This window comes from Ixodes scapularis, unplaced genomic scaffold (assembly GCF_016920785.2).
Source record: "Ixodes scapularis isolate PalLabHiFi unplaced genomic scaffold, ASM1692078v2 PGA_scaffold4__175_contigs__length_147842914, whole genome shotgun sequence".
In the NCBI taxonomy this organism is placed as follows: Eukaryota; Metazoa; Arthropoda; class Arachnida; order Ixodida; family Ixodidae; genus Ixodes; species Ixodes scapularis.
In genome coordinates this window covers 17,455,113-17,483,105 of record NW_024609879.1, presented here as the reverse complement: position 1 = coordinate 17,483,105, position 27,993 = coordinate 17,455,113, and the positions used below count along the sequence as shown (strand labels likewise).

Here is a 27,993-nt window from a genome sequence, read left to right as displayed (position 1 = left end):
CGACATGGCACGACGTCAACGAGACGATCCTGAGCTGCGTGCACTAATAGAGCACCTGGAAGGGCGTGGGAGTGCCATACCACGCGTTTTTTCACGAGCCCTGCCGACCTTCGCCATTAGACAAGGAGTTCTCTACAAAGAGAACTTCGGCAACAACAACTCCACGTGGCTGCTGGTAATCCCAACCGACCTTCGAGAGGAGATCTTCCAAGCCTGCCACGACGACCCGACGTCCGGACACCTTGGTTACAGCCGGACACTGGCCCGTATTCGTGAAAAGTATTACTGGCCCAAGCTCCCCAAAACCGTCCACCTATACGCACGATCATGCCATGAATGCCAGCGACGAAAGAAACCTCCAACAAGGCCGGCCGGACTCTTGCAGTCAATTCCTCCGCCAACGGCACCTTTCCAGCAGATCGGAATGGATCTACTTGGCCCTTTTCCGCCGTCGACGTCAGGAAATCGCTGGATCATCGTCGCCACAGATTATCTCACGCGGTACGCCGAAACGAAAGCCCTTCCTTTCGGAACTGCTGTGGAAGTTGCCAAGTTTTTCATTGAATCCATTGTCCTCCGGCACGGCGCTCCCGAAGTCCTGATCTCAGACCGTGGATCCTCGTTCATGGCCCAGCTGACACAAGAAGTCCTTCGTCTCAGCCACACCAGCCATCGTCGCACCACGGCGTACCACCCTCAGACCAACGGGCTGACGGAAAGACTCAACAAGACCATCGCCGACATGATTTCCATGTACGTCGACGTGGAGCACAAGACATGGGACGAGGTGTTGCCGTATGTCACCTTTGCCTACAACACGGCCGTACAAGAAACCACCGGAGTGACACCCTTTCAACTGGTGCATGGGCGCAAGGTAACGACAATGCTGGACGCTATGTTACCCCACGAACCGGCTGTCGAAGCAAGCGACGACGCCCAGGTGGTTGCCCAAAGGGCAGAAGAAGTCCGTCAGCTCGCCAGACTCCGGATTCAAGCCCAACAACGTATCGACACTGGCCGCTACAACCTTCGTCGTCGGGACGTCCACTTCCAGCCCGGAGACAGGGTGTGGGTGTGGACACCGATTCGCCGCCGCGGTCTCAGCGAGAAACTCCTGAAACGTTACTTTGGACCTTACAAAGTGCTTCGTCGACTCGGGGACCTGAACTACGAGGTGATGCCCGACGGAACAAGAACATCATCACGCCGCCCACCACGACCGGAAGTCGTCCACGTCGTGCGACTGAAGCCGTATTACGCTCGATAGGACTGTGGACCTTATGTGTTCCAAATGACCTTTTAGTTTACCGTTCTGTTTTATTTGGTTCGTTTTGTTTTTGGGTTGCATCGGGACGATGCACTTTTTAAAGGGGGGAGTAATGCCGCGCGCGCAGCTGGCCAAGTAGGCAGCGCGCGCGTGGCCTAACGGAGTCTGTGGCCGACCACCGAAGTGTTCGGACGCACGATGACGAGCTCCCAAGGAGCGGTATCAGCGGCCGTATCTGGCCGTGGCTTATCTGATGTTGAAGGCTCCGCTGACTATAAGATTATTTTGCCACCCCTGCCCAACGGATACATCGCTAAAAATTCTGTTTTTTTACATTGCGACGTCCGCAACCGGCCGTATCGCATTCAAGATTTTCGAGAGGAACTTCTGCGTTTGAAGGTGCTTCCTGAGTTGGCGTCGGCGGGTGCCCACCAGATGAACCACGTGTGGATGCTTCGCATGCACACGTTGGCAGCGAAGCAGTGCCTACTCGACGCCAAGGAGCTGCGAGTGAAAGGTGGGCGGTGCCTGGTCCTTGACCCCGCCAACACCGAGGTCAAGTTGCGGCTTCACTGGGTCCCTTACGACGTGTCCAGTTGCCAGGTACGTCGAGAACTCGAGCGCTACGGGAAGGTCTCGGACGTCAGCCGGGAACACTTCCGCGAGAGGGGCTTCGAGGGCGTCGAGACCAACACGAGGGTCGTCCAGATGACCCTAAAAGACGGCGTCACGGTGGATGACATCCCTCATGAGATTCGTCTCGAGGGGTGCAAAGTCCTCGTGCTAGTTCCCGGACGAGCTCCTCTGTGCCTCCGCTGTCGACGCAAGGGGCACATCAGGAGAGACTGCCACGTCCCCCGGTGCACGGAGTGCCACCGGTTTGGCCACGAGAGTGCAGACTGCGTCCGCACTTACGCTACCATAGCGCAAAAACGGGTGGACGACGATACGAGCGACCTGCAAATGGACGAGGCGGAGGCGGAAGACGCGGCCGGAGGAATCACACCCCCCACCGGAGATCCCAAGGACACGAGCCCGGACGTCCGCCCGGCCACTCAGGTCGAGGCATCCACCCGAGTGCAACGCCTACCACTAGCGTCGACCGCTGAGTCTGGGAGAAATGCGGCTAGCACCACCCAGCCCTCCTCCCGGACGACGGAGAGTCCGGTAACGTCCGGGGCCAACGCCGGGGACGACCAGCAGCCCCAGGAAGACGACAGCAGAACAACGGAAGCCATGGATGCCGAAGCCATCCTGGCTGGCAAGCGGCAGCTGGACGATGCTCTCGCCGAGACCGCTCCCGAAGACGAAGGCGGGGGCGAACTGCCCTGGCACCACATGGGACCCAAGAAGCACCGAAGAGCACCGCCCAAGCCCCGCATCCCCGCGGATGGTCGCCAGCGCAAGGACTCGTTGTGAGTGAATGACACTCAGGCCCTTTCGTATGTGCTTAGTTATAAAACTGGTTTAAACGGGTGAACCTTTCCTTTTGGCAAAAGATCGTTTAAAGGCCTTTTTTCTTAAATGACACCTGAACGTTACCAACCTTTTCGTTGCGCCACATTAAATGTGCGAGGGTTTAACTCTAGAAAAAAACAATACCAGGTGCAAAGGCTTTTAAACGAGGAAAACATCGATATCCTTGCCGTCCAAGAAACAAAAATGCACGAGGACGATCAAATTGCACTCGCATTAAGACCATTTTTAAGCGCGTACGAAGTGTGTGTCAGCCATGCTGTCGGTACATCCGCGGGATGTTTTTTGTTTCTTTCGAAGCGTATTGCGCTTACTGACCTTAAGGTCACTACATATAGTGGGGGTCGCCTGATTTTCTGTGACTTTTTGCTGGGGGGTTTGCAGTGGCGTGTATTGTGTATTTACGCCCCAAACAGAAACTGTGAGAGAGAGCTTTTTTTTCGTCAGATAACAGAATATATTAATTGCGAAAAATATATGATTTTTTTAGGAGATTTTAATTGTGTATGTAATGTCCGAGATAGGGCATCAGCGAAATCGCCTAGCGATAGTAGTAGTACCTTGTTAAGAGATATTTTGGATGAGTATTTGTTGACCGACGTTGCGGATATGCACGTCGAACGTGAGGAACTTCGTTTCACACACTTTCAGCAGTCATCGCATGCACGATTAGATCGCATATATGTGTCCGCGGAATTAGGCCCTATTACAGTGGCATACTCTGTCAAACCTGTGTTTTTCAGCGATCACTGTCTCGTAGGCGTAACGGTTGGAAAAAAAAGTAAATCGTCACGAAAATTTAGCTGGGGTCTCTGGAAATTTAATGTCAACCTCCTCAAGGATAAAAGCTTTACTGATGGAGTGATTAATATTTTAGATAAATTAGGCGAAAATAAATACTTAAGTTTCACTGAGAAGTGGGAATTATTTAAAGAGGAGGTTAAACTGTTAGCTATAGAAAAGTCGTCCATCGCCAACTACGTATCAAAGAAAGAAGAAAATGGTTTGCAGCAGTACTTGCTCGCGCTTCTCAAAGACGATAGCGAGTGCCCTGGTAGATACGCTGAAGAGATAAAGGTAGTTAAGCGTGAATTGCAACTTTTTCAAAATAATCGGTATCGTGGTGCGGTTGTGCGGGCGAGGGCGGAAAAGTTTTTGCTCGGCGAACAGCCCACAAAGCGAGCACTGGCGGATGAAAGATGCTTTGCGCTGGCCAAAGAGATAACCGTTTTGGACCATGAAGGTGTCATCTGCAATGACAAAGACGGCATTCAAAGAGCATTTGTTGCACATTACACGAACCTCTTTGGAGACAAAGGTGAGCCGAAAGAAACAGCCGCCTTGAAAGGTCTTCTCCAGATAGCACCTGAGCTATCCACAGAAACAAAGGACTGGATGGAACAACCCATCACAAAGTCGGAGATTGACCGAGCCATTGAGAGCCTCGCTGCTCATAAAACGCCAGGTCCAGACGGCCTCTGCGCTGAATTCTATCAGCATTTCAGAGACCAGTTGTCGGTCTTCCTTTTCGAAGTAATCCGTGAGGCTTATCGACGTCAAGCGCTTCCGCCCTCGTTCCTACAATCGCACACGATACTGATCCCCAAGTCTAAAGACGAAGCTCAGAGACGTAAGGTATCGAGCTATCGTCCTATTGCGTTGAGCAACGTAGACTATAAGATCTTTGCGAAGGTGTTGGCGAGACGACTTCAGCACGTTATATGCCAGTTAGTTGGGGACCATCAGACCTGTGGAATTAAAGGGAGGGCAATTCAAACGAACATTCATGTCGCGAGGACTTTTCTCGAAAACTCTCGAGCAGAGGGAAGCCAGGTAGCGATGATTCAAATTGACCTGGAAAAGGCGTTTGACAGAGTATGCCACCGGGTGCTGTGGGAGGTTCTAAATAAAGCCAATGTAGGTAACATTGTTTTTGAAGGAGTCAAGATGGCGTACTCAGGTTGTACGACGCGTCTTGTCATTAACAATTCCTTGTCAGAAAAGATTAATGTCCTATCTTCTGTGCGACAGGGGTGTCCCATGTCTTCTTTATTATTTTGTCTCTACCTTGAGCCGCTCTGTCTAAGTGTTATCAGAAGCGAGCACGTTGAGGGGTACACAATGGGGAACGTGGAAGTGAAAGTACTGGCATATGCTGATGATGTTGCTTTTTTCTGTCAGGACAAGACTAGCATTTCAAAAGTTTTAGATTTGTGCAAAAGTTTCTGTGATGCTACAGGTGCTAGTATTAACAAAAATAAATGTCTCGGGATATGGTACGGGCAGGGGGGCGATGCGCCGGTTTTTTTTGAAGGGATTCATTGGACATGTTCCCCGGGTAGATACCTGGGAGCTCCTCTGGATCACATGGAAAAGAGTTCGCCTTACTGGGAAGGTGTGATAGAGGATTTGAAGGAACGCACGAGGAAATGGAGGGGTCGTAACATGTCTATTTTCACCAGGGCTTCTGCTTGTAATATTTTTTTAACCGCGAAGCTTTGGTACGTTTTGCAAGTGCTATACTGTGCGCGCTGCAATATTCAAAAAATGCATAGAGTTTTTGCGCTGTTCATTTGGCAATGTGCTGGAGAACCGATGCGACGAGATAACCTTTTTCTTCGTCCGCTCAAAGGCGGTCTTGGGCTGTCTCATTTGTTTCTTAGGCAGTTAGTATCGCGTTTTATTTTTATGAGAGACCAGAGACACCCATTATTACAAGTCATGTTTCAAACGAAACTTACCAGTCATTTGCCAGAATTTTTTGTATCGTCCGTTATCGGTTCCCCAGCAAAGATGGTTGGGTTTGTTAAGGAAGTAGTTGCCGCCTTTCGTTTTTTGAGTGTACGGTACTCTTTGGAATACTTGGCCACCGTTAAAAGGCGGACCCTGTACCGACACCTACTTGAAAGTGTTTTTCCTGTACCTGTTTATCGTTCACTATATGAAAACGGACCTGGAAATGATGTGTTATGTCGAGTTAAGAAGATGAGAATACCTCCATCCGCAAAATCTTTTTTCTTTCGCCTACATTCTGAAACGCTGCCGGTAAAAACCTGGCTTTGGGAAAGAGGTTTGCCTGTTCCTGGGGGCGTTAACTGCCCACTATGTAAAGTCCCGGAGACAGTAGAGCACTCCTTTTTGTACTGCTGGGACGCTGTTTTTCTATGGGATGTTCTCAAGAGGACTTTGAAGAAAGAATTTGTCATAACATCCTATAATATACGTTTTCTGGCTGTTGAATGTGAAGATAATGTTCCCTATGATCTTTTTATGCTGCTAGCAATATTCAGTCTCTGGAAATCTCGCATGTCGGTTAGACATGCCGAGCACCCACCGAAAGGAGCAAGAGCATTTTTGATTGAACTGGTAACCCAGGTGAAGAGTGTCTATGAATACAGTGAGAGTTTGCCGGAATGGGCAAACCTATTTGATGATGTGATGAAAATGAAAGAATTTTAATTGTACGTCTGCCTACAAGTGCTGGGTAGTCGTTTTTATTGTTTTAAAACGCTGAATAAAGAAAAAAAAAAAAAAGCGCGCGTGGCCTAACGGTTATCGCGCTTGCCTCACGCGAAAAGCTAGGGTTCGAATCCTGGGAGTGACGTGTCTTTTGTTTATTCCTGCAATTTAGTGTTCTGGAGAATTCGAGAATCATGTTGCTTGTTCCAGGCCCGAATGTTCTACGCGTCGAAGTTTCTGCGCCGATTATTCCAGAAGACCACTCATGTACATAAGGGGCTCCGCGTGGCGAGCCACAGTGAGTCTCGCCCCAGCGCTCGATCCTGCGGTTTCGCCTACTTCGACGCCCGCGACGCTTTGTTATTATCTTTTGTACTCTTTTATTTTTGGCACAAGTTCGCCACATTAAACATTTATTTCTTCCTGTTCATCTATTGTTTTTGGTCACCACCCGTGACAATATGCAGAATTGCAATGCATAATAAATTGTGGATTTTCGTGGCGCTTTCGCGTTGGCACTATGATCAACCATGTGTCACGTCAGGGTGTAAATACATGCTGTCAAGTAATATCACGTCACCCCGTGACGTCACATGACTCACTGCGTCAGGTAGACTTAATTTAAGGAAGTCACAAGATTTATTAACCTTGTTGACAACGTGATGTAACATAACATCACGACTTTGCACTGAGAGTCATGTGACACCGTGACGTAAGCGATTTTCAAGCACAGAGTCGAGTGCTAGGGTTCATGACAATCAACATGGCCAAACATTCGGGTAATGGCTCGTGCACAATTAAAGATGATAAGAGCTCAACTGAAACAATGTGTGATGCTCAGCCCAAGTTCTTAGCATTCCAAACCCTAGCGCATGACTATGATGAACACTGACGGTATATAATTAGTGTCAGATCACGTGGTCGCTTGTTCTAATAGCGAGTGGAGGAGGGGACAGCTGTTGCTTTCCTTTTTATTTTTTTCTGCATTTGCTATGGCTCAGGGGGGGAACTAATGGATGTTTTCGCAAGATATCTACGTCAGGGATTTCTTCTTAACGTTATTCACTGAAATTACGAAAAATGTTGCGCGACCCATTTTACATCATTGAGGCGCCCAAACATGGTTTCGTTGTTGCTGAACTGCCTCGGGAAAGATGTCCCTGAGAGTATAAGTACTGAAAGGACTAAATGTGACTTATTAATATGACGTTACATAGAACTACATGTGTGTACGGGAGGGGTACCTGAAAAAAAAAAAAGACCATAGCGGCCTTTAGAGAGACATCCGAACGTCGGCAACCGCTCTAAGTGTCACACGAGCGTCGTTCTCAAGTTATTTCCCGAAGTTTAGACCACCTATGTATTTTGTTTAAAGAAGCTATGAAACGATTTTTCTGTCTTAAAGGGACACTGATAGGGTACTTATGCTCGCCGAGGGTTTTAGTTGTACGTGACATATGAGAGCCCAAGTACCCAGAACCCAATTTGTGGCTCGAAATTAGGTTTCTTTCCGCCCGAAAGCCGCCCATCGAGAACTGGACGGTTTGAGTCGCGCTCACTCTCTTCTCCGTGGTCACGGGCCGTTGTCTAAGGTTTCGACACGACCATCAAATTCAATCAAAGTCGTGGGTCATTGAAGGCACAGAGTTAATACTAAAAATAGAAAAAAAAATTATGAAACCCATTTTTTTTTTGTGGCTTCCAAAAAGCTGGAAATACGTTCATTGAGAGAGAAAAAAAAAAAGGTTGCTCAGCCAACCGGAAGCATTCTGTGCGTTCACTGCATAATTTTCAACATGGCGTCGTTTCGCCTTTCGTGGGACTCGCGGGTGGCAGCGGACAACGGGCGTGGGACCTCAACTTCAGAACGGTTATTCACGGTACCGGCGAATTCTGTCTTCCTTCAAAAGATAATTTTTGGACCGATCAAAGGAATTGATATTCATCCCGTACGACACGCCCGACCAGCAAGACGATTGCACGAAGACGCCGCCGAGCCGCCGTCCCTTCTCGTAGCTGAAGACATGGCTCGCTCAAACGTCAAGCACGAAGTGTGTACTCCGAGTTGAATACGCACGCGAACGGTTTCTTTACTTGGTCCGAATGTGGCCAATGCGTGGTGCTGCCCGACTTCAAGCCAGGAGTGTATGTACTGGAGGAAAATCGGCAACAAACTTTCCGACATACACTCGACCGGATGCATTACCAGCATTACTACAAACCAAAGAGTTCCTTCAGTAGCTCAGTGGAAAGACTTCCACTTCACACGCAGCGGGCACGGGTTCCATCCCTAGTGTAGGTTACCATTTTTGTTTTCAAACATTTTGTGATATTTACATTTCTTTCTTTCTTTTTTTTTTACAATTATCACTTTAAAAAAAGAAAACAATTGTTGTGGACGATACGTCGCTGAACTAAATGGTATGGGATTCCATTTTGACACCTCCGGCTCTCAATGCCACTTTCAGATGTGAAGCAGCTCTTCACGCAACATCTTGGGAGTATTCCTTTCGGAGCCGATCACGGGAATTCCCCACGGGCACTCACTACTAATTGCCAACACTTAAAGGTACAAAACAACTTATCTTAAAGTACAGAACAGCGAGCGGAACAAACATAGCTTGCAAAGGAATCGCACGGCGAACAGATCCCGAACGCATTTCGCATGCTGCACCCCAAAAAAAAAGAAAAAACAAATCGCGCCGTCGTGTGTAGCTACGTGACTTCAGCCACTCACTCTCTCCTCTCCACATCTCCGTTCGGTGTGCGGGTGTCGGTTTCAGTTTTGAGCAGTTGCGTTTTTTGGCATTATTAAAAAAATACGTGCCTATGTAGCAAAATACTAATTGGGTAGTATTCCGACGCTATAATAAATCGCCTGGCAAAAAATTAAAACAAATTTTTGGAGGGTGTCAGTGTCCCTTTAACTAAATACTATTTAGAATCACTCCCTAACGCTTACAACCGGATAAAGTTGCTTTGGCTCCTCTTTCTAGGCAATGGTACACGCTGAGCAAACAAGAGAAACATGAGCATCGTTCATCCCCTCAACTCGGAGCCCGACCACGTGGCCTGGTGCCTATCCTATGCCGCAAACGTTAATCATAGCCACGTGCTGGGCTTGACAAAGCAGAAAACGTGTGCTGAGATCCTGGCCTTGTTAGAGTTGAATTATTTACATAACCCAAGTGGTTGGACACGAGACACTACTTAAGTGTCCGCCGAGGCATGGATTGTTACGAGCCGAAGTCCAATGCTCACGCAGTTCTCGTGTCTAATTCATGAGCCGAACTCGACTGTCATCAGGCAGCTGGTTTCGATCCTACAATTACGTCATCAATCTTTGCGAAGGCAAGACTGAAAGAAATAGTCTCATATTATTATCGCCATTTCACCGCGACAAAAGCTTCTGAATCAGTGGCGGTCTTTGCGAGTATACTTTGGCCAGACTAGAACCAGTACGCCTCTGTAAAGTCATGAGCGTTCCGACCCGATATCGTTTTGTGACCCCTTTATACCTCACGGTGTGCAAAATAAAAGCAATGGAGAGCTGCTGCTAAAAGATGACAAATATAATTGTCGAATTAACACACCCAAACGGAGGAGGCAATTGCCTAGGAATGCAAAACATCCTTTGGAGACACAGCAAAAAAAAAAAAAAAAAAACAATGAAGAAGGGGGAGGAGCTATTTTTAAAAACATACTGCGTTGTAAAGGTTCCTTTGCCCCGCATCTTCTGCGCAAACGAGAAAGCGTAAACTACATTATTTGCGAGAACACTCTTGCCAAAATGTGCGTGTTCGTCGTACCAGACACGCCGTTCCTCACGACGATATACTATAGTTGGTTGCAAGCTAAGAAAAAACCGGAAATGCCTCTCAAAGGAAAATGTAATCCTACGCCGAGAAACGCCAGCCAATCGTTTTCATGACGTCACGATTCCGTGTACCAATTGCGATCCTTTTGAAAAAAAAGAAAAAAGAAGCTCAACATGGCTGCTGGCCTTAGCAACGCGACGCTAGTTTCTCGTGACAATTATTCTGCTTTTTGCACCGTATTTTACGTGCCCGAGGTTACGCCACGAAATCTTAATGGTATCAGCTTGCGATTGCAGCAGTTTTTGCGCAAAAACGTGAGAATCCAGCGACGCTATCGCCAACAAAAATTTCGAAGCGGGCGCGAGGCTTAGCACTGCTGAGAGGTATGTTAGACGGTATGTCAGACAGTATCTTGGACAGAAAATGAATTGGGAAGACGGTACATTGGACATGACTTTCTTTCTTTACTAAACAGCTATTTCGTTGACAAAAACGTATTCTAACTTATTTAAATGTCCTGAATGAATTAATTAAATATTGTAGTAGTTTAAGACACGTTTCCTGGAGGAAGAAAAAGCAACGTTGCTAGCGAACTACTTTCTCGACGGCGGAGGCACTTCAAATGGGCGCAATGCGCTTGTGGGTGGAGCTAAAAGATTGTTCTTAGGTTGCATCTGACTATAATAATAATAATTCGTGCCTCTCAAAAACTTGGCTTTCACTGAGCGCGAACCTCATGCAGTGGGCATTTTGCACCATCGATTAATTTCAATTTCTCAGCAACAACAAATCGCACTGGCCACCAGCATATAGTGTGATGACGTCCCGTCCGTACCATGTTAAACAGTTCAGCTTTCTGGCGAGATGTGGTGTTCGCCACACAAGCAATAGATGTTCAAATCGTAAAGTTGTAGAGTATTTATAGCAGTCTCGCGATGATATACGGCAGCCTAGAGAAATGTTAGAAGCCATGACTGATAAAGCACAGTGTTGTAAACTGAGGAACCAAAACAAGTGCACGTAAAACCAAATGGTGGTGGTTTTATCTCAAATCGGGCAGGCTAAAAGGGCCTAATTTTTTATTTTGACGAAAAAAAAATATGTTTTGGAGGCTTTTCTCAAATGAAGGAGGGTGCAAACCTCATGTTTTCCGGATTTTTTGTTCTCGAGTTATGAACAGTAGAAGCCGCAGTGGTCGAAACTAGTATTTTTGTCTGCCGTCGCAGGTCGCGTGTTTGACACTCTGCTGGCGCTAGATTTTTCCTCCGCCATTTTAACCGTTTCCCATCATTATAATAGGCACTATAAAGATACCTTGACGTATTGAAATATTTTTAGAAAATGTATTGCTTTCTAGAAGTAATGTCAAACTGGTCACTGAGGTCGATTTTTGGTCAACTTTGACAGGTCATTACTTTGTCTGTAATTAAGTTAATTTTTTTCTTTAGCTCTATAGAAAGCCCTAAGCAAGCTCATTGTGGATATATTAACATCATTATGATATGCTGAGTGGCCGCACCGCTACCTTCACGGAAACGGTGTGAAAAATAGCAAATGTTGAAAGTTTGAGGTCGAATTTCTAGAAAACCTCCTTTTGTAAACTTTCATTTTTTAAAATATTTTAGATATAATAGTCGACTACAAGAAAAAAAATCTAGTAATGTAATATTTTGGTTTCATGTCCTCTATTTGAGCCGCAATCGCGTGAAATGTGTGCTCATTTGACTAAAATACAGCAACCTTACCGACATTGTACGCCTCTACAATTTCAATAATGGGATTTTTAATTTTCTTTACGTTTTCAAAAAAGAACGTAAAGTAGGCGAACTTTTGATATGAATTATATTTTAAAACTTGAAACAAGTGAGAAACCACATAAGCACACTACAAAACAGTGAGTAACAAGTATATACAAATCAAAAGGCAACGCTACAAGTCAAAAATTGTTTCTATATACAGCGTGATTCAAGGAGACGCCAGGCTCTTTAAATCGACCGCAAAATTCGGTTTCTTACCTATCGCGCTCCGACCTTGTGCAGCGTTGCCCACAGATGGTGCATTTTTTTTTGGTAAAATTTGCGAAGAGCGAACTTACCTGAGGAAAAAGTAAAGAAAGGAAAGGCTTATATCCCATGGAAACGCAGCGACGTCACCGGTCTTCAAACAACACGGCACCGTTTCGCGCGGGAGACAAGAGATGGCGCAACGAATGCCGCCAACGAACGAGCATACGGCGCCGAGAGCCAGCGTCTTTAGCAGACAATCTTTTCGACTCAAAAGCGGCGCGCGTTTCGCAGGCGGCGACAGTCCAAGAAACAAAAACAGGCACGGTAACAGCAAGGAAGTGCAGTTCCTTGTCTGCTAAAGACGCCGGCTCTCGGCGTCGTATGCTCATTCGTTGGTGGCAGTTGGCGTCGCGACCGCTTGCGCCATCTCTTGTCTCCCGTGCGAAACGGCGCCGTGTTGTTTGAAGACCGGTGGCGTCGCTGCGTTTCCATAGGAGCTAAGCCTTTTTCTTTCCTTACTTTTTCCTCACGTAAGTTCGCTCTTTGCAAATTTTATTTAAAAAAATGAAACATCTGTGGGCAACGCTGCCCAAAGTCCTAGCGCGATAGGTTAAGAAACCGAATTTTGCGGTCGATTTAAAGAGCCTGACTTCTCCTTGAATCACCTTATAGAATGGTTCAAACTAAGCGAGGGTGGCTTGTCTACTCACTACCCAGCCTCTTCAGATTGAACGATACATTCTCACACAGTTAATGTTTTGCACGTAAATCTTCGGGAAATATGCGCCGGGTTTTGTTATTCTCCCATCTTGCTGATCGCCGACGGTTGACGGCGTAGTTCGTGCACCTTAGTGATGTAGAAAAGCGCGCGCAGAATCAGTAAAAACGCACAAAAACATCGATGGTACATTTTCCGAAGTCACTAAATTTTTTTTACTAGTTCGACGTAACGGTGAATAAGATTTCACACTGTGTCAACGCCACGCAGTCCACAATTTTCAGTTTTGAACGTACCGGCACGCACTCACTGATGATTTTCTAAATTTCGGGACACCAAGCGGTACGTCCATGCTTTGAAACGTGTATACAGCTACTCTGTGCTTTCACAAATCTTTTCTAGGCCAACGTTCGAGGTTTCTTCCTCCAGTGTCCTCCTCCACACGTGTGAAGATCGGATGCCCCTTGGGTGGTTTACCTTCTCCCACTCTTCATCCTTGAGCTCCCGGAAACGCGCGAGCTTCTCTTTGGCGATTGAGAGTAGAACGATCCCTTTGACTTTCTTTCTGAGAGCCTCAGCGAAGCTTTGCGCGTTCGTTATGGAGTACAATTCTGTAGTTGTCAAGTCAAACATGGATGCCTCGTGCTTGAGCATGTTGCCCACTCCATCACGCGAGCTTTTCACGTGCCCTGAGGCGAAGAATACCCACGTGGCGACGACATTCTTGAATTCGTACACCGGGTGCCTGCTTTTGAAGTGGATTGGAGCACCGTCTGAAATATGAACGAGTTGCGTGAAAATAGGCAGTACTTCCTACAACCGCCCTTCGTCGACGTCGAGCGCAAAGAGCGTATGGGACGAGTCATGGACGATGTCGTCGCTCACTACGCCGAAGCTTGGCGTTCCCTGTTCGGCTGTAGCAACGCAGGTAAAGATGGAAACCAACTTGCTCTTCCAGGGATGTCCTTGCACCGCGCGCTAGATCACGACTCCCCAGTTTTCAGCAGAATCGAAGTGCAAGATGACGGTACGTTTACTTCACATGCGGTTTCTTGAGTCATATGGCTCTTCGCTGGGCGCGTCTGATGAAGAAGGGGGGAATGTGTTTTTGGCCACTCTGAAACTCGTCGAAAAAATTCCAGAAGACTTATGCACGAGATTTGAATGGTGTGAAAATTTATTATCCAATCGTAATAGGCTGTATAGTGGGTAGCCACTCTCGTTTACTTTGAACCGTTTTATATAGAAACAATTCTTGTCAACTTCTTAGTGAGCGCGTTGGTAATGATGTAGGTTTAGAAAGAGTTATATACGTAAAAACAGGGGACGGGACAACACATCTTTCAACTTTCAACAAACAAATGAATTTATTGCCGGACGCTTCGCCTTCGGAGCTCCACTATAGGAGAGGGAAAGTTAAAAGGAGGGGGAAGGGGAAGGAGGGCGGGGGGGGGGGGGGGCAAGACAAGGACCCGGGAGAGAACTGTGGGAAAGTAAAGAGCAGAGACAGCGGAAAGGAGAGGAAGGAAGGAAGCATCCCGATTTCCCTCTCAGGAGCAAGGGGCGCTCGCCCGGCCCGCCAAGGCCGTCAACTCCGGTCTCAGGAATGTAACCTCTCTCTCGGACAGCGACAACGAGGCCGAGGAAATGTTCTTCGGCGCCTCTTTTATGGCGAACGCCTCCACGATCTCGCGCCCGTAGCGGTTCTTGTTGGCCCCCAGAACACGCGCGGACGGGAACTCGGGGGCGCATGGAGCGCAAACCTTGAGGTGATTGACCATGGGGTGTTGGGAGTCCTCGTCGTTTTTTTCTATTTCTCTCTCATGTTCGCGCAGGCGGTCGTTGAGGCAGCGGCCCGTCTGTCCGATGTACTCTGCCCCGCACGAGAAGGGCACTGAATACACCCGTCCGACCGCGCAGGGAACAAAGGGGGCCGCATGCCTCTTGGCGCAGCTGATCTTGGGAGGAGGGGGAGAGTTTACCAGGCGGCACATGGCGCTCAACTTCAAGGGGCACGAAAAAGCAACGTCCATGTCGAAACGTCGAGCCACTGTTTTTAGTCGGTGGGCGGTGTTGTGGAAATAGGGGATGGTTGTATACCTCTGCCGGGCAGGCTTCCGAGCGGCGGCTTTTTCAACTATTAGTTTTCTGAGCGTGGAGGCCAGCAGGTCGCGCGGGTATCCGGCGTTTGTGAGGCGGCTGAGCTGTCCCTCCAGGCTAGATGAGGAGAGGTGTTGACAGGACTTTGTGCGGGTGGAGGAGATGAGATTTTTTGCGATGCCTGCTTTTACTGTCTTTGAATGGTGGCTAGTAAATGGTAGCACCGGCTTCTGCGTCCGCTGCTGGAAGCGCCAGCAAGTGCCTCCCTGGGTGGCCACAAGGCGTACGTCCAGGAACTGGAGACCCTCCGCCGAGGGGTCCTCCCTGGTGAAGCTCAGGCCATTTGCGTTATCCGTGAAGGCTTTCTGGATGGCGGCGGTGGGCGCGCCGGAGTCGTGGAGCACCAGATAGTCATCCACATATCTGAACACCTGGGTTCCTGGGGCGACGCTGTCCAGTTGCTCCTTCACGGCCTGATCCACGAAGGAAAGGTAGACTTCGCTGAGCGAAGGTGCCAGGCAGGACCCGATGCAGACACCCGATTTTTGTAAATATATTTTCCCGTCATGCTCCACCATGGTCGACCGAAGATATACCCTGATTAATTGCAGGAACGCGCTGAGGGGGATGCCGGAAGAGTTTTGGAATTTGACGATACCCTGTGTGGTGATGGCTTTTTCTACCGCATCCAGGAGGATGTTGAAGTCGAGGCTGTAGTACATGTCGGTGATGTCTAGGGAGAAGAAGGTGGTACCTGGGCCTGATGTGTGGAGAAGCTGGAGGGCTGGGAGGAGTTCCTGAGAGCTGCCCACGCGGAAAGGCTGGTCCAGGGGGACGGCTGCCAGGTGCTTCTGCAGGTAGAGAGCCAGAGGCTTTTGCCAGCATCCATTTTCTGATACGATGCTCCTCAGCGGGATCTCCGGCTTGTGGGTCTTGGCGGTGAAAAAAACTTTTAGATACTGGTTCGCAGGGGCTGACACTCTCGTGAGAAGCGACGAAAGGTTGTTCGACCTGCAGATGTCTTTGACTTCCGAACGGAGGGTGCCGGACGGTCTTTTGTTAACGAGGACGAAGTTTTTCTTGATGGCGAGTTCAACCTTTTCACCGAAGTTAGACTCGTTCATAACCACAAACACTCCCGTCTTGTCTGCCTCCAAAAGCCGCAGGTCAGACCCCCTGAGTTCATTCACCACTTGGGGGAATTCTGGTTTGGTTGGGTGGGCTGCTCCATGCATGCACACCAAACGGGAACCAACGCCGAGGAACTCTTGTCGGGCCGGCTCCGGAATTCTCGACGCGATCTGGTGTACCGCTGCGAGCTGATCCACTCTTGACGGTGTGACAGGGGGAGCGAATTTGGGTCCCTTTGAGAGCAGTGCCTCGGCTTGCGGTGATAGTTTCGAGCCCGAGAGGTTCAGCGGAGGCTGAAGCTTGGGACACTGGTTCGCTCGTTTTTCTGTGGATGCAGTCGCAATGACGACCTTCCAAGATGAATCCAGGAGGTCTTGTCCTGACTTGGTTAGAAATATGTACGAAGGGTGAACTGTAAAGCGGGCACCGAAGATGCCCGTCATGAGACCGGGAAGTGACCTCTGCATGACAAGGATTTCCTGCGAGAGCTCACTGCGTGCTATCTGCATGACTCTGTAGTTGGCAGTCCAGCTGGCAGAGTTGAATCCAAATACCTGGTGGACGGCGGGGTGAGGGATGGTCTTCCTGAGGTAGAGTCCAAAGGATCGCAGGCGCAGGCGAAGCAGATACAGTCTCGAGATAAAGAGGGCGGCACGGAGAAAGGGGCCTGGCTGGAAACCCGAAGGTCCGACGCACGGCAGTTGTGGACGTGACAAACACATAGCTCTCGTAAATAATAAACTTCTTAGTGAGCGCGTTGGTAATGATGTAGGTTTAGAAAGAGTTATATACGTAAAAACAGGGGACGGGACAACACATCTTTCAACTTTCAACAAACAAATTAATTTATTGCCGGACGCTTCGCCTTCGGAGCTCCACTATAGGAGAGGGAAAGTTAAAAGGAGGGGGAAGGGGAAGGAGGGCGGGGGGGGGGGGGGGGGGCAAGACAAGGACCCGGGAGAGAACTGTGGGAAAGTAAAGAGCAGAGACAGCGGAAAGGAGAGGAAGGAAGGAAGCATTCCGATTTCCCTCTCAGGAGCAAGGGGCGCTCGCCCGGCCCGCCAAGGCCGTCAACTCCGGTCTCAGGAATGTAACCTCTCTCTCGGACAGCGACAACGAGGCCGAGGAAATGTTCTTCGGCGCCTCTTTTATGGCGAACGCCTCCACGATCTCGCGCCCGTAGCGGTTCTTGTTGGCCCCCAGAACACGCGCGGACGGGAACTCGGGGGCGCATGGAGCGCAAACCTTGAGGTGATTGACCATGGGGTGTTGGGAGTCCTCGTCGTTTTTTTCTATTTCTCTCTCATGTTCGCGCAGGCGGTCGTTGAGGCAGCGGCCCGTCTGTCCGATGTACTCTGCCCCGCACGAGAAGGGCACTGAATACACCCGTCCGACCGCGCAGGGAACAAAGGGGGCCGCATGCCTCTTGGCGCAGACGGGCCGCTGCCTCAACGACCGCCTGCGCGAACATGAGAGAGAAATAGCAAAAAACGACGAGGACTCCCAACACCCCATGGTCAATCACCTCAAGGTTTGCGCTCCATGCGCCCCCGAGTTCCCGTCCGCGCGTGTTCTGGGGGCCAACAAGAACCGCTACGGGCGCGAGATCGTGGAGGCGTTCGCCATAAAAGAGGCGCCGAAGAACATTTCCTCGGCCTCGTTGTCGCTGTCCGAGAGAGAGGTTACATTCCTGAGACCGGAGTTGACGGCCTTGGCGGGCCGGGCGAGCGCCCCTTGCTCCTGAGAGGGAAATCGGGATGCTTCCTTCCTTCCTCTCCTTTCCGCTGTCTCTGCTCTTTACTTTCCCATCGGACCTTCGGGTTTCCAGCCAGGCCCCTTTCTCCGTGCTGCCCTCTTTATCTCGAGACTGTATCTGCTTCGCCTGCGCCTGCGATCCTTTGGACTCTACCTCAGGAAGACCATCCCTCACCCCGCCGTCCACCAGGTATTTGGATTCAACTCTGCCAGCTGGACTGCCAACTACAGAGTCATGCAGATAGCACGCAGTGAGCTCTCGCAGGAAATCCTTGTCATGCAGAGGTCACTTCCCGGTCTCATGACGGGCATCTTCGGTGCCCGCTTTACAGTTCACCCTTCGTACATATTTCAAACCAAGTCAGGACAAGACCTCCTGGATTCATCTTGGAAGGTCGTCATTGCGACTGCATCCACAGAAAAACGAGCGAACCAGTGTCCCAAGCTTCAGCCTCCGCTGAACCTCTCGGGCTCGAAACTATCACCGCAAGCCGAGGCACTGCTCTCAAAGGGACCCAAATTCGCTCCCCCTGTCACACCGTCAAGAGTGGATCAGCTCGCAGCGGTACACCAGATCGCGTCGAGAATTCCGGAGCCGGCCCGACAAGAGTTCCTCGGCGTTGGTTCCCGTTTGGTGTGCATGCATGGAGCAGCCCACCCAACCAAACCAGAATTCCCCCAAGTGGTGAATGAACTCAGGGGGTCTGACCTGCGGCTTTTGGAGGCAGACAAGACGGGAGTATTTGTGGTTATAAACGAGTCTAACTTCGGTGAAAAGGTTGAACTCGCCATCAAGAAAAACTTCGTCCTCGTTAACAAAAGACCGTCCGGCACCCTCCGTTCGGAAGTCAAAGACATCTGCAGGTCGAACAACCTTTCGTCGCTTCTCACGAGAGTGTCAGCCCCTGCGAACCAGTATCTAAAAGTTTTTTTCACCGCCAAGACCCACAAGCCGGAGATCCCGCTGAGGAGCATCGTATCAGAAAATGGATGCTGGCAAAAGCCTCTGGCTCTCTACCTGCAGAAGCACCTGGCAGCCGTCCCCCTGGACCAGCCTTTCCGCGTGGGCAGCTCTCAGGAACTCCTCCCAGCCCTCCAGCTTCTCCACACATCAGGCCCAGGTACCACCTTCTTCTCCCTAGACATCACCGACATGTACTACAGCCTCGACTTCAACATCCTCCTGGATGCGGTAGAAAAAGCCATCACCACACAGGGTATCGTCAAATTCCAAAACTCTTCCGGCATCCCCCTCAGCGCGTTCCTGCAATTAATCAGGGTATATCTTCGGTCGACCATGGTGGAGCATGACGGGAAAATATATTTACAAAAATCGGGTGTCTGCATCGGGTCCTGCCTGGCACCTTCGCTCAGCGAAGTCTACCTTTCCTTCGTGGATCAGGCCGTGAAGGAGCAACTGGACAGCGTCGCCCCAGGAACCCAGGTGTTCAGATATGTGGATGACTATCTGGTGCTCCACGACTCCGGCGCGCCCACCGCCGCCATCCAGAAAGCCTTCACGGATAACGCAAATGGCCTGAGCTTCACCAGGGAGGACCCCTCGGCGGAGGGTCTCCAGTTCCTGGACGTACGCCTTGTGGCCACCCAGGGAGGCACTTGCTGGCGCTTCCAGCAGCGGACGCAGAAGCCGGTGCTACCATTTACTAGCCACCATTCAAAGACAGTAAAAGCAGGCATCGCAAAAAATCTCATCTCCTCCACCCGCACAAAGTCCTGTCAACACCTCTCCTCATCTAGCCTGGAGGGACAGCTCAGCCGCCTCACAAACGCCGGATACCCGCGCGACCTGCTGGCCTCCACGCTCAGAAAACTAATAGTTGAAAAAGCCGCCGCTCGGAAGCCTGCCCGGCAGAGGTATACAACCATCCCCTATTTCCACAACACCGCCCACCGACTAAAAACAGTGGCTCGACGTTTCGACATGGACGTTGCTTTTTCGTGCCCCTTCAAGTTGAGCGCCATGTGCCGCCTGGTAAACTCTCCCCCTCCTCCCAAGATCAGCTGCGCCAAGAGGCATGCGGCCCCCTTTGTTCCCTGCGCGGTCGGACGGGTGTATTCAGTGCCCTTCTCGTGCGGGGCAGAGTACATCGGACAGACGGGCCGCTGCCTCAACGACCGCCTGCGCGAACATGAGAGAGAAATAGAAAAAAACGACGAGGACTCCCAACACCCCATGGTCAATCACCTCAAGGTTTGCGCTCCATGCGCCCCCGAGTTCCCGTCCGCGCGTGTTCTGGGGGCCAACAAGAACCGCTACGGGCGCGAGATCGTGGAGGCGTTCGCCATAAAAGAGGCGCCGAAGAACATTTCCTCGGCCTCGTTGTCGCTGTCCGAGAGAGAGGTTACATTCCTGAGACCGGAGTTGACGGCCTTGGCGGGCCGGGCGAGCGCCCCTTGCTCCTGAGAGGGAAATCGGGATGCTTCCTTCCTTCCTCTCCTTTCCGCTGTCTCTGCTCTTTACTTTCCCACAGTTCTCTCCCGGGTCCTTGTCTTGCCCCCCCCCCCCCCCGCCCTCCTTCCCCTTCCCCCTCCTTTTAACTTTCCCTCTCCTATAGTGGAGCTCCGAAGGCGAAGCGTCCGGCAATAAATTCATTTGTTTGTTGAAAGTTGAAAGATGTGTTGTCCCGTCCCCTGTTTTTACGTATATAACTATTTCTAAACCTACAATTCTTGTCATGTTGCGTTGCCTTTTGATTTGTATATACTTGTTACTCATTGTTTTGTAGTGGGCTTATGTGGTTTCTCTCTTATTTCAGTTTTTAAATTACAATGAATATCACAAAAATTAAAACATGTTTTCTGAATGCGCAGGTGACCTGAATTCTTCCGACACTTCGTGTTTTCTTTCATTTTTGCTGTTTTATTTCGTCACAGAACTTCGCGAGGGACCCCGGCTGCTTCTTTTTATAATTTTTTATTCATATATTTTTTTTGTAGAGCATGTTTTTGTGATGTGACGTCTGGATGTCACGTGATGTCATAGAGTGACTGACGTCACAAGACTATCTGAAAAGCACGTGGTCCAGGCAGCTTACGTCACTTCGCGTCACAGAATCACGTGACGTCACGTCACAGTGTGACTTGACACCACGGGACCATCAGGAAAGCGCGTGGTCCGGTAACTTTATGCCACGTGATGTGACGACAGGTCATGTGGCGTCAGAGTATCGCGGGACGTGATGTTGCGATGTCACGTCGTGGTGTCCCCTGGCGCTACGATGTCACGTAAATTACGTCAACTGACTTCTTCAAATAACGTGGCGATATCACGTGACGTCACACTGCTGTAACGAAATTTCACATCATCCAGTAAAATCCAATTATCAAATAGTTTCCTCTCTTAGGGCTCGGCATTGTTTCAACGCAACGGTCAGACGCCGATGTCACGGTGGACACCGTGACGCTAGCATCTGGACACCGCCGTCGAGGCTGCATCCGAGGCTCGGGCTCAAAAATCCTCGTAGCTGATTCTATAAATGCTACACCTTTAAACAACGTATTTTGCTGTCACTTGTAACACGGTATTTTTGACCTCACAATACCCTACAAAGTAATCAAAGATTTTCTGACGTTCAGTTCCGGATTCAGATAGGCCACGCCCTCGTGGCTTAATGGATAAGACACGGTCTCCTAAATTCGGTATTGCAGCTTTGCAGTAAACTCAGAAATATGGTGCAATTATTCAAAGCATGATTAGATTGTTCTTTTACAAAAAGGGTAACAAATACGTGGCATCAAACTACGCGGTTCAATAACCTTGACATGATAAATTAATTAATGCAGTCGACCTTCAAAGTAATGCCTCAGGAAGATGTTAGATTTGCTTCCTTGCAAATAAATGCAAAAAAAAAACGGCTAACAAAAGTTAGTGGTAAACACCTTCACATTCGCATACACGATTGCATCTTTTTGCTCAACTCACATCTGGGCTTGTGGCGCAACGGATAACGCGTCTGACTACGGATCAGAAGATTCCAGGTTCGAATCCTGGCAAGCTCGCTGTTACTTTTGCGGTCGTTTGACCGATCAAACATTGATGTGATCGCGAATAGATGGTCCACCTTCCCTATTCAAATTTTGAAAAGGCTGTTTTACGCGTCTGGAATATGTTGCTCTTCAAATGTCTTCTTAATGCAAACGCGGAGGCGCATTGTTCTTATGACCCTTTGTCTATTGGCCCAGTTTACTTTATGAAAATAAAATATGAGCAGCTCCCTTCTTTCGTTTTATTATCGGAGTTGTTCAGCACGCTTTTTATGCTGCTGTACTCTAAAACAAAAACGCCGCCCGGTTTTGAAACTTCATCACCTTGTTCAGATATCTGGTAACCAAGGTTAGATACAAGCACATCTTTTACAGATTCATCATCGACGAAAGAATACCAAGCTAAAGTAGCATAGTTTATTCTAAAACACATGCCAACGTATAAGCCGGAGTATAATCCGCCTACCCCCGATCTCCATTTTAGAATAACCCTATAGATTTTATTAAATACATTTCGATTAAAAATACAAAAACATACATGAACATTAAAAAAAAGAAAGGTTACTGTTCTAGAACAACGTTCCCAAACACGCGGCTCGCGACTCGCTTGGACGTGGCCCGCAAGCAACTGGCTGCAAGCCCTCGTTCCCATGTCTCGAACGCTAAAACTTCCATGCGCCATAATGATCTCGTCACCGATTCACTTCCGCTCAAAACGTAGCTCTAGTATTATATCGTATTCAAAGAATTTGTACTTCTTTGTTTATATTTGTTTTGTGCTTCGTTTTAATTTTTGTTCCCAGATTTTTGTCCCCTCTGCTGAACGAAATCTCACTAAGCTGGAGCAAGTGCCAAAAAGGAACTATGAACTTTCCGAGCAAATAGTTTCTTGTTTAAAAAAAAAGAAAAAAAAACATTAAAAATATATAATACAAATATTTTGTTTCATACTGGAGCTATAAAATTGTAAAAGAAAACAAAAATTGTCGTATGAAGCTTTTTTTTTTTCTTTTTGGTGGAGGGGGGGGGGGGGGACATCTTGAGCTTGACTAATTCCAAAATGAGTTGAGCAACGGGAGCTACAGTGTGCTTGCTCTCTTGGTCTATTAAAAATGTCACCACGGTGACGAGGTGGTATCATTTTACAGCTTGTTATAGCCTTAATCAAGGGCCTAAAGTAGTCCCATAAACGATTCAAACCTAGCGATGCCACAAGCAGAAAGCACAAGGTCCATTTTGTATAAAATTTCCAGCCAACTTCTGAAGTTGGTTGCCAACAATCTGAACAAAGTGGCAAGTATACGATGTGCCCGTACCTTTCTCTGCCCCAAAGAAGCTGGCTCGGTTGTGCTCCAGAATTTCCAATAAGGAAACGAAACAATCATGTGAAAAGAAACACATGACTGCTTACGTGGACTGCACAGTTAGTGAAGTGTATGGAATTCCACTGAGTTGTGGGAAAGTCTACATCAACCAGACGGGCGATGCGTTAAAGATGGAGCACGGGAACACGCACTCTCAGTAAAAACTATATATGGCTCGCATTCGCCGATACACTGCAACACTTGTGGCTGTATTCCGCGACTGCAGCAGATAAGTATTCTGGGGAGAAGCCGTGAGACTGTTGCTCGTGAACTCTTAAGGCGTTTTTTATCAAGAAAAGTGGGCGGCATGTGCAAGGGGCACGTCAACTCTGCTGCACGGAAATGAATTTCAGTTTTTCATGATCAAATATCACCTTCATAGCTTGCCGCTTTGCTCATGCGTATATGCTTCGCTTTTTCGTGGGTAAATATATTTCAAAGTTAGCGCTTGCCCTGTTTACTCTGCGTCCCTGTCTTTTTTGGCGCCATTTAATATGTTTAACCAATATGCTGAAGTTCTTTCCAAACTACAACGATTGTCATTTTACTGGTTCTAACAGTCTGCTAACATTTTAGTTCCGAACCTTTTTCTTTTTCCTTTTTACTAGTTTGGAGTCTGTTCCTCTTAATAATCCTTTCTGTGGCCGGAAAATAAAAGCTTATTGGCTCCATTTTTACAATTCTTTATTAGAAAAAGGAAATATTTGAATCTAACATCATATTCCAGAGAGAATAAATCGGTAATTTTTATAGTTGCGAATTTCCTTTGGCTGACATCCCATTCACCAATTGAGGGCCCATGGATACAAAACGCTGTGGAAGTATAGACCAGCTCCCTTTCATGGCTTCCCGATCCTGACTGCAAGGGAGGGGGGCATTTAATGTATGTTTCGGTGATGTTCACTCTTCAGTGATTGACGTGAACCACTCGGAGTCATTCGAAGAATGTTGACCACGAAAATTTACAATCGAAAACCGATTTCTTAAGGCTGCGGTACCACGGCGGCCATCTTGAACAAAACATTAGTTGAACCACCAGGGCGGCGTTGGCTGTCCGTATGAGCTAGAGTTCCTGTATATGCTACCTACGGTAGCAGAGTTGCGCATTCAGCCTCGGCGCGTGGCCGTAGCACCGGCTTTCCCGCACGAGATGGATGCTTTGCTCCTCACGTGACTAAATGTGGCGAATAGCGGCGCCGCGCGCGCCGCCGCGCATGGAAAACAGGAGAGGAGGAAAAGGAGGCGGAAAGCAGGGAAACATACGCCGGGGCAAGAGGAACGTCGGCGGAGCGACCGTAAAGGTGGCTTTCTTGCACGCCAGCGGATGCTTTGCTCCTCACGTGATGGATCTCGGCGAATAGCGGCGTGGCGGCGCGGGGAAAACAAATGCGCAACTCTGGCTCCCGTAGGGAGCCTATACAGGAACTCTAGTATGAGCAAATGCTGCAAAACCTGCGCGCCAATTTCGAAACCCTTTTTCCCGTCGCTTGCGACCTTGAGTTTCCTTCTCCACTCTTACGCCCCTCCTTTCACGCGTTCACCCTCTGGCGCGTCGCGCCCACGTTCATTGTTGGGAGGACAATGTACCGGATAATCCCCAACTTGAGGCCCCCTGCCAAAATTGTCCGGCTGCCAAGTGATTTGAGCGAGATGGGGTTTTGAAGCGGTATGGAAAAGTGGGACCGTCAATTTTGAACTATGCCTTTTCGATACTGCATAAGTTGTGTACGGGGCTGGCCAAGGCACGGGCGCGAGGACGTAACTGTATACAATGCTTGGGTTGCAGGAGCACTCGCGCGTAGAAATGGTAGGACGCGCTTTCTGAAATCACACGCCTACATTCCGCAGCGTTGCAATCCTACGAGTAAAACAGAGTACATCTTCGGACAGTGCGTGAGTTGATGCCGGCCGTACGAAAGACACACCTCGCGCTTCCTGTGACCACTGCCTCTGCTTGCACGCGCTGCCGATTGGCGGTCCTTTCTTTATTTTGTTTCGTCGCTCTTTTGAAAATACTGAAACTAATATTTTCTCAGACCCTGCTCATCGTACCTCTGCACTACAGTTGTGTAAACACGTTGTGATGTAATTTGAGATATGGGACGGAGTGTCTACATTCTTATTTCGTGTGTAATGCCGGCATAATATTCCTTTGCTGCCAGAGGGTCAAAATAATGGTAGGGTCGGCAGCAAAAACTATTTCATTGACCGAATTATGATCAAACACCAGTAAGAACATAAAAAAGAAATCACATGGGGACAATAAAAATATTGCTGCAAGAGGATGGTGCGTGGGGCACAAACAATATTCGGAGTGACGTTGAGGGAACGCGACAAGCCAGATCTTTCCTGATGGCAGCCGTAAAAGTTGATCTGGTGCCTCGTTTTGATCGGCTTTGCACGGAAACTCGTAAAATACCGACTATCTTGTCAGTGGTGAACATAGTGAGCATGAACTGGATGATTTTTTTGTTGTTGTTTTTGTTTCTGTAGTTAAATGAGAGTATGGAAATATGAGACGTCCGCTGACGCTTGCGTCGGCTAACGGAACCTCAATCGCCGATCGCGGCCGATGTCATGGGCGTATACAAATACATCAAGTCGTCTGGGCGGGAGCAGTTGAAGCGCCGCACTTTTTTGGCCGGTCAGTAGAGACTCCGCGAATTCTGACTCGAGGCTACTCTGTGCGGAGGGAGCCGCTACTGAGCGCGACCAATCGGAAACCAAGGATGGCTGAAATTTCCTAATTGCCATGAGATTTGCAAATTCGTTCTTCCCGCCGTAGTAAATTCGTCCGAATCGCTATTCGATTTACTAATCGATTATTTGGATGAAAAGATATATTTCAAAATTCGTACGTGGCTCACCAAATGGCAATAAAATTGGTATAGGATTTCAAACCTATATAGTGTCGCCCTAATTTACAAACTTGTTTCACTTGAAATTAGAGTTCACGCGCAAGCGAGCTGGTGGAAGCCTATACAAAAAAGGCCAGAAACAAGAGAAACAAAAAATAAATAAATAAGAGCGGGATAAGCGCAACACAGTCTCAAATCACAGCTGAAAATGGTTACTTGGTAAGTGTAAATGTCCAGACATTGTATTAGTAAAATGTATATATATATATATATATATATAAAGTCAAAAATGCGTACTGTCGGAGTTATTAATTCGAAGTTTATTCCGACGTTTCGAGCGGGGACCGTTCTTCATTAGGTGATGAAGAGTGGTCCCCGCTCGAAACGTCGTAGTAAACTTCGAATTAGTAACTCTGACAGTACGCATTTTTGCCTTTGTATATATATATATATATATATATATATATATACATACATAGAGAGAGAGAGAGAGAGAGAGATTTTTCACTATTTGCTGACGGCCGAAACTAACTATGCAACACAACAAGGGATACGGTCCATTCGTCACATGAACACTCGTCACAAAACGATTGGTCACAGGACGATTCGTCACACAGGAACATTCGTCATAGGATGACTCGTCACGCGGCCAACCGGTCCCACAATAGTTCGTCCCCCAAAAAAATGTATTGCTCAATTTGGTTCGGGCGGACAAAGTGGCTCACCTCATATCTTAGTATGTGCTTGGCTTCTGAAAGGCGAAGAATTTGTAACAAACGTTTTAGCTTCTGGTTCGGTCCCGAACATTGAATGTTGGTTCGGCCTGAGAAAGTGGGTCACCTCTTATCTTAGCATGTCTTTCGCTTCTCAAGGTCAAAGAATTTGTAACAGACGTCTTAGTTTCTGGGTCCGTCCCAAACAGTGAATGCGGAGGCCATATAAGAGCGACTATTTTTTAACTCTGACTACATTCAAATGGATTGAGGTGATCGCAACAGAGAGAGGTGGAGCCATGCAGCTGCACGAGGGGTACTCGTACACATGCAGCAGAAAGAATTCCGACACTTATTGATTTTGTCGAATAGGGGTATACAAGGCACAAGTAACAACTGATTTGGCTGAGTCGGATTATTGCTCGTTCAAGCCAGCAACTGAGATCAACCTGCTGAAGCCTCGTAATATAATGAAAGTAAAAGCGGAGTATTGTAAGATTAGTTTTCCTAACCATTGGTTTATGTGACAGTGGGAAGTCGTGAAACTCCTCATCAGCGAATGTGGGTAGTTGTTGAAATTTGTGATTTACTATCGTCCCCTGCCCGATCGATGTGACCAGTTGCCCGCATGACGAGTCATCCTATGACGAATGCTCCTATGCGACGAATCGTCCTGTGACCAATCGTCCTGTGACGAGTGCGCATGTGACGAATCGTCCTCATCCCACACAACAAGTAAAACCACAGAGCTGCCCCGCCTCATATCACCCTCAGTTGGAGCTCGACTGACACATTGCGCCGATCAAGCATCACCAACAGCTCAACACCTAAACGCCACGGCGTTCACTATCTTTGTTTGGGTGATTCCGCCCACTAATATAACAACTCATACAATGCGCCGTGATAAAGTGCTTTTTGTCTTTGTGTATGTGTTTTCGTGACATCTAACCTCTGTTTGCGCTCTGACTAAGAATGAAACCATGTATACTAAAACATCGATAGTGGTCTCTATTTTTAGCGACGCTCGCACACGTCTTGCCTTTGACGCAGTGGCATTCTCATCTCCCATACACGGACATTTGGACAAAATAGGTTGGTCGGCCTTCACTCATTAGCTGCGGAACGTTTTGACCGTGACGTATGTATAATTCAAAGAAGCACCGACAGGCGGGTGCCCCTTTGAAAACAAATCATGTTCGCGTAGAGATATTTAGCGGCTATAGTATAGTCCGTGGGTATTTATTTCTAGGCCAACTCGTCGGCGTCAGTCGGTACAGGCGCTGGAGGCGTGATGAAAATGCTGGCAGATGTCGGCTTGACGAG

General features: G+C 48.4%; 2 protein-coding genes and 1 non-coding gene across 3 annotated transcripts; 2 read left to right on the top strand and 1 right to left on the bottom strand.

Moving 5' to 3' along the window:
- Positions 1-14,251: 14,251 nt before the first annotated feature.
- LOC120849447 lies at positions 14,252-16,697 on the bottom strand. The gene has a single exon (XM_040221662.1). It carries the CDS (start codon positions 16,695-16,697, stop codon positions 14,295-14,297), a length of 2,403 nt encoding a protein of 800 aa, XP_040077596.1. The 3' UTR covers positions 14,252-14,294.
- A 1,121-nt stretch (positions 16,698-17,818) lies between these two features.
- Positions 17,819-20,198, top strand: LOC115322514 (the record flags this gene model as incomplete). Its single annotated transcript, XM_040221670.1, has 1 exon — positions 17,819-20,198. A coding segment is annotated over one exon (2,337 nt), but the record flags the coding sequence as incomplete, so codon positions are not given.
- A 1,479-nt stretch (positions 20,199-21,677) lies between these two features.
- Trnar-acg lies at positions 21,678-21,750 on the top strand. The gene has a single exon. It is a non-coding gene; the product is annotated as a tRNA-Arg (tRNA).
- The last annotated feature ends 6,243 nt before the right edge of the window (positions 21,751-27,993 follow it).

Coding starts and splice junctions, on each gene's coding strand:
- LOC120849447 (XM_040221662.1), bottom strand. CDS start 16,697: ATGTGTTTGTCACGTCCACAACTGCCGTGCGTCGGACCTTCGGGTTTC.